The 13,202-nt window shown below is 43.3% G+C and overlaps 1 protein-coding gene across 2 annotated transcripts in view; it reads left to right on the forward strand.

Annotated features, from left to right (window-relative positions):
* Positions 1-2,273: 2,273 nt before the first annotated feature.
* The window catches only part of ANTXR2 (ANTXR cell adhesion molecule 2), a 139,931-nt gene continuing 129,002 nt past the window's right edge, over positions 2,274-13,202 (forward strand). Inside the window, exons 1-3 of one of the 2 annotated variants that reach the window (XM_079771031.1) lie at positions 2,274-3,187; positions 3,817-3,888; positions 5,959-6,030. In XM_079771031.1, the coding sequence (XP_079627157.1) occupies positions 3,036-3,187; positions 3,817-3,888; positions 5,959-6,030 (296 nt within the window). In that variant the 5' untranslated portion in view covers positions 2,274-3,035. The remainder of the gene's footprint in view (positions 3,188-3,816; positions 3,889-5,958; positions 6,031-13,202) is intronic. The other variant, XM_079771032.1, reaches the window with a different exon arrangement.

Below are 13,202 nucleotides of genomic sequence, written 5' to 3' on the forward strand. Positions count from 1 at the left end.
GAACAGATCAGGACAGTAACTAATGCATTTCCCACCGATTTTTATTAGGTGAAAGTGATTCTGATAATTATATAATTATCGATTAATTATTGGTCTGTGCCCGGAGAGGCCACGTCCCTGCTTTGCTGAGACTCTTATATGTGCCAATGAATAACATGAAAAGAGTTTCAGAACTGGGCTGAACTAATTACCCGAACAAACAAAAGAATAGTGAGAAACTTCAGCATATCAATCACCTCTACTGGCTTTGTCTTCAGGAAAGAGGAACTGAGTGGGAGGACTTGACTAGGGCCTGGGAATTGGAGAAAGGACAAATTTTAAAGTATTCTGTTTTACTTTGGGACTAAAAGAAGATAGTTTCTGAGGTCAGTTTGTGGAGTCCCAGAAGATGAGCAAAGAGTCAAGAAGCTAGGGGAAAAGAAAGCCAATAAATGTGAGTTTACAATACTTCATCATGAGGATCTGTCGCAGGCAGATAGTCATTATTCAATGCAGCTGGTCCCGAGGTCAGCCCTGGAGTCTCATTGTTTATCTGGTTTTGCTGCTTTTCTGGGCCTAGAGCTGAAATGCAATGGAGGCCTAGATGCTACCGCTAGGGAAGAAAGGTCACACTGCGGATGAGATCCCATCTTAGTGGCCTTTTGTACTTGGCCCATTGTCCATGCTCTGCTCATATCTGCCTACCTGACTACCATAGCCCCATCAATACCTTCCCCGACCCATCAATTAAGAAGTGGTGGCTCGAGTGGGTGGTACTAGAATTTTTGTCTTCAAGTGGCAGATATTTCAAAACTGAGGGTCCATCTGTATTTATTGAAGCTCTTATCCGTTCATTTTTCTCGGTTTAGCTGCTGTAGGATGATATAGTCTCCTAACTGGTCTCCTTCCTTTCATTCTTGTTCCTCCAAGTCCATTGTATCCTATCAACACGAATAATCTTTGAAAAACATAGATTTTATTACTTTACCCCCTATCCTACCCTCTGGGTTAAAATTATCTAATGGGTTCTTAGCACACCTAATATAAAATATCTGAAATCTTTATCACAGTTTACAAAGCATCACATAATGTGGCCTCTGCCTACCACTCTTACTTCATCTTACCCATGCAGCTCCAGCCACATGACTGTCTTTCTGCTTCTTGAATGTGTTAAGTTAATGCCTATGGAGAGTTGCAGGAGCTGGGAATGTGTCCTCTTTCAGCTCCTGGAATAACTGCCTTCTTTTGGTTCCTCATCTAGTCAATTATTCTCTATGATATTAAAATATTTTAAATCTCTGCAAACCACCTTTTAATATGGACATGTATTTATTTATTTTTGTCTGTTTTTCTTCCTTGACCAGACCTTAAGCTTGGTGAAAGCAGGTGCTTGTCACCTTGTTCTGTGCTTTAACTGCAAGTACTAATAGATAATTGATAGTAAATCTTTGTTAAAGTGACTGGTTTCTATTCTCAAAATGCTTATAAACAAATCCGGTTGTATATAAAAAAATAACTTCAATGAGAAGTTGCGTACACATGACAACAAACAGAAGAGATAGTAAAAGGCAATGTGCAATTAAATACTATGTGAACTTTTTATCACAGAGCATTGCTTTAGTTAAAACACAAAGGAGGAGGTGACACATCATATTACTGTCAATCATTATAAGTTCTAAAAGCCAGTTTCAACCAGGAGAAGGCAGAAGACTTAGGTGGAAGTGGTGGAAAGGAGAAAGGAGGGGGCCGGAGGGAGTGTAGATGGACTACCCAGAGAATTTGAATGTAGCAAACTTCAGCTCCTGCACTAGTTTGGAAAGGCAGCCTGTCTTGCCCCAAGATGAAATTCTTAATATTTGGAGATTGGGGTAAATAAATGACAGTGAAAAAAAATATTTTGAAGTACAATTTTTCACTCCTAGAGATCCCACCCCCCCTCCCCCCCCCCCCCCCCCGCCCACACACACACACATACACATCTTTCCTTGGCTTGGAGAGATGAAACTACAAAGTAGGTTTATAATAGAAAAAGAAGAAGTTGCCTTCCTAGGTGGAGAGCTGGGGAAGTAAAAAGAGTGTGTGTGCTTGTGGTAGTGGGGGTGGGGCGGAAGAGTCTATCGCCCCCCCTTTGCAATTGTTAGTCTTTGGTCTTCGATCTCAGCGACTCCAGCTGCTGAAATAGACCAGGCCTGCAGGATACATGGGTATGCTCAGCGTCTGCAGGACATTTGTTTTTCTAAACTCCTCCTCTTCCCAAAATTTGGCAAGCATTAGTCATTTTCAACTAGGCAAGAACGCACAAGTGTGCTGGTGTGGCTGCGGGCTTCAGATCAGGCCCCGCCCACGCGGAGCCGGGACTTGGCCCGGTCGCGCTCTTGGCTTTGGTTGGAGTGGCTACTCGGAGCCTCTCGCCCGGGGCCGCTCAGCCTCCTCCCCTAAAGGGGACCGCCCGGCTGCGCCGCGCCGGGGCCGCCGAGCACAGGGAAGAAAGTTTGCAGTGCCCGGGGGAGTTGGGCCGCCGGAGGAAGGGAAGGAACCGGGGGACCCGGACCTCCGCTCCGAGTTTGTGCAGCCGTCGTGGCGTCCGGGGGGCGGCTGCCCGCCGCGCACTGCCGCCGCCGGGCTTCGGGCCACCCCGAGGCATGGGACTCGGGGTCCGGTCCTAGGAGGGAGCTGGAGGCCGGTCTGGAGGCCGGTCTGGAGGCCGGGGAGGAACTTCTTCCGCGCGCTGTCGCCCGGGCCCTCCTTGTCTGCAGAAACTCTCCGGATCCGCTGGGAAAGGACTGATTGCTCTCCGCCGGGGTTCGTCTGGATTCCGGCGGCCGCAGCAGCTGCGGCTGCGGCTGCAGAGTCTCCCTTTGTCCTCTGTGGACCTCCCTCCCAGCCCGTCTCCCTCCCTCTGTCAGGGAGTGGGTTCCGCGGCTCCAGGCGCCGGCGCCCTCGCTGCTCGTCGTCCTCCCGCCCCGGGGTCCTGGGTGGCTCCTGCCCCCGCCGCGTCCCGGGGAGCCCAGCCGAGGGGGCCGTGAGCTGACGGAGCCGCAGGCCCCCGCCGCAGGATGGTGGCGCGGCGGTCGCTGGCGCGCAGTCCGGGGAGCTGGCTGGTCCCGGGGCTGTGGCTGCTGGCGCTCGGCGGTCCCGGGGGGCTGCTGAGCGCCCAGGAGCAGCCCAGCTGCAGAGGTGCCTTCGATCTCTACTTTGTCCTGGACAAGTGAGTGCCAGAGGGGGTCCAGTGTCTTGTGGGGCGGGTGGCCTGGGGTGAGTGGTGGCTGGGGAAGCCCAGATGTGTGCGCGCCCTGGGGAGAGGAGTGAGAAACCCGGGGATGGCTACCTTGTTGCTATTGCCGGGCAGAGGGCCAGCGCTTTGGGATCTTTGCTGGCTCGGGGGTGGTGATAGGAGTCGTCCAGAGGCGCTGGACTCCGGGAAAGTGGGGTAGTCCCTGCTTGCCAGTCCAAGGGCCTCCTGGGAAATGGCAATGCGGCCACTGGGGGTAGCCTTCTGTGCCCCTGGAACCCAGACCAGACTGTTTGTCAGCCTCCCTGTCCTCACCCCGTCCCTCTGGCTAAAGTTTGCTTGGTTTTATCCCAGGAAATGCCTAGGGTTAACCAGCCCTGTGCGGTTTGCATTTCCTGGGAAGTGGGCTGTGTTTGTTTTAAAGAGCGGGGGTCCGGCTCCAAACTATTAGCAGGCAGGTGGTCCCCAAAGATGGGTTGACTTTCTCAATTCTTGTAGCACCTAAGTTTCATTACTGGTATTGTGACTTTGATTCTAGAAGCGGCCCCATGTGCATGTTTGTTTTTCTGATCCGTTCTATTTCTTTCCTTGTCTTTTTTTTTCAGGTCTTGGAGTGTGGCCAATAACTGGCTTGAAATTTACGATTTTGTCAAGCAACTTACAGAACGATTTGTGAGGTATTTCTCCCACTTTACTTTTCTAGCGACTGGAGTGTGAAGTTGAGGGAAGTAGACCAACATGTAGGGTATCCCCATCACCCCCCTTTTTTTTGAAACCTTTTGCAGGAAAAGCCTTCAGTGAAATGTGGATGTTAAAGAGCCTCCCCAAGATCATTATTACTCACATGCTCTTATTAGGACAGACCTTCACTGGTTGAGGGCTTATGTCATCTGGACCCCAGAAACTTGGCTCAGGCTCCGGGGAAGCATCTTCAAATACTATTCCACATGTCTTTTCCTTTTTGAATTTTCATCTGTTATGAATTTCAGTTATGCTTTCTCATAATTTATCACAGTAAATTTTTTATGCTAATAGTCTTCATAATATATTTTCCTTTCCACACGATTCTTAGCATTGTAGAGGTCCTCATTAAAAAAAAAAAAAGTGTTGGTAAACTTCAAATGAACATGTGTTAATAACCTACTACCAGAAAAGGCACTTGTGTGGATGTTTAAAGAAATGACTTGTGTTTACAAAATGTGTGGGTGGGTGTGTGGTGCGTTTAAAATTTAACTGTTCTATATACGCAATAAGCCTTACTAGGAAAGACTCCTATAAAAAGCAGAACTACTATGCAATCCAGCTCACTCTCTTACTTAGAGGTAACTAGGAATTAGTGGCATCCCTACTTGAAAATGGCCCCCAGACACCCGGCTTTTGAGGCTTTTTTTCCCCTTTCATTTTTCTTTTTTAAGGAAAAATATGCAATGAGCAAAATGCAAGTTTATCAAGATAATGGAAAGGACACAAAAAGGAGCTGTATCATTAAATATTGCTTCTTTCAGTCTCGTTAGCCCAAATGTTGTCTGTAAAACAGGCTTGGATGATCAAAACATTTTGAAAGTCATGTTGCAAGTAACTTCAACAATCTGTAGAGGCCTAGGCAATCCTTGCTTTCAGTTATTGGCAGCCATAAAGTTATCCCTATAAAAATGTATGCTTGTCCATGTTCCATCCTCAGTCTCCTGCATCAGAAATCAAGTATAGCACTCATTTCTGGACAGTGTCAGAGGTAAAACCGTCTAAGAAAGAAAAATAAGCAGGGCCCTCTGTCCTTAAATGTCAAAGGCAGAGGAACGTTGTTTATACATTTTCTGATTTAGCCAAAGCGTGTGCAGGGTGTCACATAGGTTTTGATTGAGAGCCATGGATCATTTCAATACAACATTTTTCAAGAAGTGAGGTTCTTACTCATTCCGTCTGCTTTGCAAGTTGGACTTCGGTAATACACAGTTTTCTGGCTCAAGTTTGGTTGCTCCGTTACCAACGATACAGTGTAGGAAGTGAATAAAGCGTGACTACTGAGGAGAATGACTTTCAAAATATGCATGGGACATCACTCCGATCTCCGGTCTGTGGGTTTTAGATTCATATCTTCAGTTTGCAATCTGAGTAATAGTTGCAAAGAGTGTCTTGGAAACAGGAACCATTCGGTGGTATAAATGCCTAAAGCTTAAAAGATGCAGCTCACTGGGGCAGTTGTTGACAGTTGGAAATATGACCTTTGAGACTTAGAAAATTGAAGATGCCTAATCAAATTGGGATTTGTTGGTCTCTTTCACATTGTCCATGGCACTCTTTAAGTATTCTTACTTCAGGATAACTTTTTATGAAATTCATAATATAGTTGTAATTAAGTCAAACTGGCTACTCTCCAGCCCTCGATATTGCTAGCCATAGTCTCTCTGCAGGGTTTGGTCTCCTTTAAGGAGATGGGGTAGAACATCAAGCAGTTTCTCAAAAGAATTTTTCATGGACCTAGAATTTATCTTTCTAGTAAGTCTCTTCCTAAACTGCCCCAAAGGGCATAGAGGAGTGTTTGAGTGCTGAGAAGCACTGCCTGAATCCAAAATGACTTACGCAGTAACGTTAAGCAGAGTTAGTGTATCTACTTAGGGGGTTCCATTTAAAAGAAGCCTGGACTATTCAGTGAGACTGATTTCAAATGAGTCTCCCTAGCTATATATCTGTATTGTATCAATCTTTCTTTGAAACATGTTTTAACTGCCTCTCTTCTTATTTTGCAGCCCTCAGATGAGAGTATCTTTCATTGTGTTTTCTTCTCAAGCAACCACTATTTTGCCATTAACTGGAGACAGGTTAGTGCATTATCATGTCACTGCAGGCTTTTAGCAGAGACTAATCTTAAAAGAATGATTGATATTCCAAGTGGTGATTCAGGCCTCTCCCTGGAACCAAGCAAATGTACAGACAATTGGGTTCTCTTCATTAATAGAGGGGAAAGGACGTATGAGTAATATAAAAGAGCGGATAATCTGAAAATCAATATCATTCATATTGGCTGGGGAATGTACAATGAAACCCAGAACTCTGCCTACTTGTATATTCACTACCTCCCACCTTTTCCCTTCTCTGTTACTGTAAGTAGTTCTACATCTTTCTTGTTTAGATGTAATATATTAATCAACTAGGAGTTTGAAGAACATTAGGGAGGGAAAGCTATGGATCTATTTGGATAATTCACTAGATTCAGCAGACATCCCGGATCTCAGTGCACTCTGAGGTGCACTGGTGCCGAATATGTTTACTTTTGTAAAGGAACTTGCTTTATATTATACTAGAGGCCCGGTGCACGAAATTCATGCACTGCGGGGGGGGGGGGGTGTCCCTCAGCCCAACCTGCACCCTCTCCAATCTGACACCCCTCGGGGGATGTCCTACTGCCTGTTTAGGATGGGCCTAAACAGGCAGTCGGACATCCTTTTCACAATCCGGGACTGCTGGCTCCCAACTGCTCGCCTACCTACCTGATTGCCCCTAACCACTTCTGCCTGCCAGCCTGATCACCCCCTAACCACTCCCCTGCCAGCCTGATCGACGCCTAACTGCTCCCCTGCTGGCCCAATCATCCCCAACTGCCCTCCCCTGACAACCCGATCACCCCCAAATGCCCTCCCCTGCATATTCCCTCTTTATTAGATAGGGTTTTTTCTCTAACATATTGGACAGCCCTAACTGGTTTGGCTCAGTGGATGGAGCGTCGGCCTGCAGACACAAGGGTCCCAGGTTCGATTCCGGTCAAGGGCATGTACCTTAGTTGGGGGCACATACCCAGTGGGGAGTGTGCAGGAGGCAGCTGATCGATGTTCTCTCTCATAGATGTTTTTAGCTCTCTATCCTTTTCCCTTCCTCTCTGTAAAAAATCAATAAAATATATTAAAAAAAAAAAAAGAAACATTTAAGGTTCCTCCATATCTGCTTGGCTGGTGTGACTCAGTGGTTGAGACCCCCGGCTACCGCTGGGAGGGGATCGCTTCGTGGGGGTGTGCGCGCCTCCCAGGCTGAGACTCCAGGCTGCCGCTGGGAGGGGATCACTCCATGGGGTTACGGGCGCCTCCAAGGCTAAGACCTGAGGCTGCAAGTGTGTGTGTGTGGGGGGGATCACTCTGTGGGGAGTGAATTTGTTTTTGTTTTTTATAAAGGGTCAGGAGGGCCTCTGGGTAGCATTCTGCCAGGCTGCTTATTCTACCGGCTCTCAGCGGCAGCCCTCCCTGGGAGTGGGGGCCTCCGGTGGGGCTGAGAGGACTGGGCGCCGCCATCTTGTGGCTATGGGTGCTGCCATTTTGTCACGGAGTGATGGTTAATTTGCATTTTACTCTTTTATTAGATAGGATTAGTATGTATAGGTGTATATATAACACACATATAAAATACATCTATATAGCTCACTTTTTTAAAATATATTTTATTGATTTTTTACAGAGAGGAAGGGAGAGGGATAGAAAGTTAGAAACATCGATGAGAGAGAAACATCGATCAGCTGCCTCTTGCAAACCCCCCACTGGGGATGTGCCCACAACCAAGGTACATGCCCTTGACCAGAATCGAACCTGGGACCCTTCAGTCCGCAGGCCGACGCTCTATCCACTGAGCCAAACCGGTTTCGGCTAGCTCACATTTTTATAAGACATATGTAATATATATGTATGTGTCTCTACACACACACACACACACACACACACACACTCACACACAAATACAGAAATCTTTTGTAAAAGGTATGGCTTTTTCTAAGCCGATGTCACAGTATTTCATATGACCAATTCTATATCATTTGAACCCACTGTGGCAAGTTGGAAATAGTCATCACTATATTTTAAAGAATGGCTAGTTTCCATGGGATCAGTTTTGTTTACTAGACTCTGAGTTCTTTGTTTTTTATCTACTTCATTTAATACAAGGTATGCATGATAGCTCTTGCTCAATTCTTGTTGAATTAATGAATGAGTTAGCATTATTTTGAAATCAAATTTCTCCAAACTGTAGTTTTAGCAGGGGAGGCTGGTGGAGTTTGTTTTGCATAATATGTTGATTTCTCAGGAGTTATGTGTGAATACAGGTTTCTTTTATAAATTATTTTTATTTAAAAAATGTCAAGAAAGCGTAGTATTTAAAAGGATTCAGGGAGAGAACTTATATAAACTTTAAATTTATTTGTGCTTTAAGTATTACTTTTCCTGGAGAGGAAGTCTGTAGATGGGGGGAGGGGGGTTCTGGCATACAACCTCAGTCTTCTCACCGATACTTCCCTTCCATACTTTTTTACGTGCACCTGGGTTTCTTCAAGGGCCAGAGCAATAGCAGTCCCTTATAACCCACTAGAGGCCCAGTGCATGATTGAATCATGCACGTGTAGGGTCCCCTACACGCTTTTGCTTTCGATCGCGGGGGAGCTGGGTGCCTGTCTGGCTTCTGAAAGGCCTGGTGCTGGAGCAGACAGGCACCCAGCTTCCCCACTTTTGATGGTCCGTGGCGGGACGTGAGCTCGCTGCCCCAGAGGCCCCTTCTGTTCCACAGCACAGCCATGGCTCAGCGTCCTGCCGGCCCAATCAGCTACCCCGGCCACCCCGAGTCCTGCCCCCTGCGACTCCCTCTGGCCCAATCGTGGGCGTAGCGGAGTGATGGTAATTTAGATATTACCATTTTATTAGGTAGGATATGCAACATCTTTCTACACTCAGTGATGTGATAGTCCTTGCCTTCATGGGAATAAATTTTCTTCACTGCCCAGCTTAATTTCCAAATAAACGGATTTGGATCTAGTCTATTCTCTAGGAGAAAATAAAAGAATAATGGCATATATGTAGAAAAGCACTTAGCATAATGTCAGACATATAGTAGACTCTCAGTAATTGTCACCTGCGTATGTTGTGCCAGGTGCTCTGTCAGACATTTACATATGGGTCCTCCAGCACTTTGAAGATGAAGTGTAATCAGTGGTCTCCAAGTTGATATTGCTTAGATATGCGCATGCAGAGTTTAAGTCATTAATTTGAATTAGAGGTTCTTCCCTTCTCTTGGTTGGATCTAATAAGGGAGAGATTGGAATGGATTAAAGAGGCTTCTACTTGAAGAGACAGCATAACATTGTTGTTAAGAGCCACTGAACCGGTATCTAGCAAAATGGTCATGGACGAGTTACTTAACCTCTTTTTTTTTTAAAAAAAATTTTTTTAAATTGATTTTTAGAGAAAGAGGAAGGGAGAGGGAGAGAGACAGAATCATTGATGTGAGAGCCAAACATAGACAGGCTGCCTCCTGCCTGGGAATCAAGCCTGCAACCGGGCATGTGCCCTGGCCAGGAATCAAAACTGCAAACGTTCAGTGCAAGGGATGACGCCCAACCAACTGAGCCACATTGGCCAGGACACTTCACCTCTTTATGCCTCCTTTTTTTCCCATCTACATACTGACGACAGTGATGATGATGATAACAATAACTACCTCATGAGATTGTTGTAAGAATTGAAGTCAGTGAGTGAGGAGAATATACGACAGAATCTGGCACATACGTATTCAAGAGGTGAAAGCTTTGTTGTTGTTACCTGGAGCTAGGGAATATGTAGTATTTAATGATCAGGGAAGAATTGTGTTTATATAAAGAGATTATTGCCCTTTTGAAAGGATTTTATAATACTCCAGGCAGATTTTAATAATGCTACTTGCAACTTATTTTGCTTGTCTGTCTCTTGGAAATGAATATACATTTATTTTTATTGAATTTAACTATTTGTGGCATGTTGAATTAGTTTGGGATGGCAGAAAGAACACTAAGAAGGTCTGGGTTAGAGTTCTGGTTTTGCTATTTCCTGACTTGGAGACTTGGACCAAGTATATACTCAGTGCGTTACTTTTTATATGTATAAATTACAGAAATAAACTATCAAGTTTTCTTAAGAGAGATGTTACGAAGATCAAAATAAGGCAGTGCATAGAAAAGTACTTTGTATATCACAGAATAGTCTCCAGTAAAGGATATTGTTTTCTGCTTCTAGTTATTTTTATACTAATTTTATTTAATTAAGTCAGTAACTTTTTAAATTTCTATGGTCCTCTACATTTGGATATTATAAGATCATTTTTCATCCATCACATACTTTCAAGTGTGTAGAAACAATTTGCATATTTAGATGCAAGATCACTGAACAAATGTTTCCACAACTATTGTGGATCTTTGTGTCAAAGCCTAGAAATGGGTATTCTATGTATCAACTTTCTTGATGGCGTATATCAGACTGACAAACAGATCTGCATGCATGAGCAACACAAAAGTTAAGTACAGCAGGTTTCACAATTTTGGTTCTATCACTCATAATTCTTCAGTACTGTGGTGAATATGAGAAGTACCTCTTTCATGTTTCTCAGAGTGTTGCTAAATATTTTCAGTAGAGATGAAGCAAGATTGGAAGGCAGTACGTCCTTACGGTAGGGCAGTGTCTTCTGTTAGGGTTTCAGCATAACATCTGGTGCTATGCAAATGCACGAATAGAATCATACACATGGCAAGAAATGACCAGTTATACATTTCATAGACTCATCACTTAGAAACTTTATTCTTTTACATATTTCAATTCAAAACACTCCCTTCTGTTCTCTTGTCCTCATGATTTTTATCCTCCATATATCTGTTAGTCCATTTTTTCCACCTACCTGCATGCCTTCCTTATAAGATTTATTGAGCATTGTGGGCTCTGGGAGTAACACAAAGATGTGTAATCTAGTGTGTGTGAAAATAAGGGGTGTGCACATATACATCAATAGTTCAGGGCAGTATTACAGCATCAGGTAAGAAGAAAGTGCTGAGTGTTTTTCAATATGGAAATATCCAGCCTTTTAATATTAGAGAATTTAAAAGAGGACTGATTTTAAAGGATATTTTTAGTTTTTATGGTATATAATTGGGGAGAGTGAATTATGCTCAGTTGTGTTTAGTATGGTCTTAATGATATAAAAGTGATTTAGTTGAAATCATTTAGTGAACAATTACTAGGTGCTAGGCAGTGTGCAAAATGCTTTCCATTCATTACCTCATTTAATCCTCATATCAACTCCATGTGATACATACTATTATTATCTCATCTTTACAAATGAGGGAACTGAAGCTAAGAAAAGTAATGAAGCTTGTCCAAGGATACTTAGTTAATAAGTGGTGATCAGTATATCAGCCAGAATGGTACCTTAATGTATAAAGTAGATCGTGCTACTCTCATGCCAAACACAGTCTAATGGCGTGGTATAGAAGAACACGTCTCCCAGAGGCCTAAAACTCCTACCTGATTGCCTCACCCAGTCCTCTGTTACAACATTGGATGCCATAGGCGAGCCCACTAGCCACCTTTCCATTCCCTAAAAAGGCCAAGCTTGTTTCCACATTAGGAAGTTCGCTCTTTCTCTGCCCCAGATCTTGTCCAGGACAGGTCATTTTTGTCATTTTGTCCTTATCTCATGTGTCACTTCCTCTGAGAGGCCTTGCTTGGCCATCAAGTCTGAGGGAACCCTGACCTGCCTCCTCAGTAATTTCTCACAATACTCTATTTGGTTATCACTTTTTGAAATTATTCTATTAACTAATCAATTTATTTTTATCTCCATGACTCTAATGTAAAGTACATGAGAGCAGAGGGGTCTTCTTTGTCTTGTTCACCCATATATCCAACACCCAGAACAGAGCATGGCACACAGTGGATGCTCAATAAATATTTGTTGAGTGAATGGTTGTTTGCCTGACTCTAGAACCTTAGTTATTAATTGTCCTAATGTTTTCTCTCTCTTTGAAAAATGATAAAGGATGACATATTTGCCAGTGTTCTCATTCCTATTCGTATAGATCAGTTATACATATTTTCAATTCTGTTTTCAATATACTTGTCCCAAGATTTAAAAAGTTGTATTTATTTGATCTGAACACAATTAGGAAAAAAATATTCCTTGGCCTGACTTGTTGGAAATTGAAGAGAAGTCATTAAGTGTAGATAATATATGCATTTCTATTATTTGAGAGAATTTATTCTAATTCCTTATAATCTGAATTAAAAATGTACTTGTGACAAGATAGTCCTTTTAAGAGTTGTTCACTTACAATTGACTCATTCATTTTGTAGGGACATATGACAGTCTCTAAATGTTTAGAAGGTTCCAATTAGCAGTTCTCCTTTTTAGGGGCTATGTCTCACTGAAATACTAGCACCAGAGTGCAAAGATAGGCATGTGCAAAATTAGACATTGCAGCTTTGTCCATAATAGTGAAAAACTGTATTCAATATAAATGCCTATAAATTGATACTGTACTTAGACTATATACATAGAACAGATACTATGCAGCCATTGAAAGAATTGGAAAATTCCTATATATTGACATGAAAATATATCTAAGATACATTAATTGAGAAAGGAAAGTTGCCAAACACTCTGTTACGTATGATTTTATTTTTTAAAATAAAAACAAAATCTTTAAATCTGTTTTTATAGTTTTTGTTTTGTGAGTGTGTGTGTGTGTGTGTGTGTGTGTGTGTGTGTGTGTGATTATAGAAAAAAGGCTGGAAGATCTGCAACAAACTGTTAACAATGTTACTGTGAGATTCAATGCGGGGAAAGTCTTTGTGTTTTAATTTCCATGCACGTAGGCTATTCAACTTTATTTCGACAATAATGTATCATGTAAAAATTAAGCAAATGCTTAAATTAAAAAGAATTGTTACTGACTTTTTCTGCAGCTAGAGATAGCTCTCTTGAAATCAGAATGAAGCCAGGGGTTTGAAAGAGTGAGCACTAGGAATAGAGCATATTAGCTCTTGTACTGGAGGGTCCTGAAGTCTTCTTGTTAAAATGACAGCACCAGGACTACACCTTGGTAAACAGACACAGGAGCTACACGGGAGCTGTGTGACCTTGGACAAGTTACTCCGCCTCTTGTTGCCCAAGCCCCTTGCCTGTTAGAAGGAGCTTAGCATCCCTACCATATAGTGACGTT

This window comes from Cnephaeus nilssonii, assembly GCF_951640355.1.
Source record: "Cnephaeus nilssonii genome assembly, chromosome: 1".
Lineage (NCBI taxonomy): Eukaryota > Metazoa > Chordata > Mammalia > Chiroptera > Vespertilionidae > Cnephaeus > Cnephaeus nilssonii.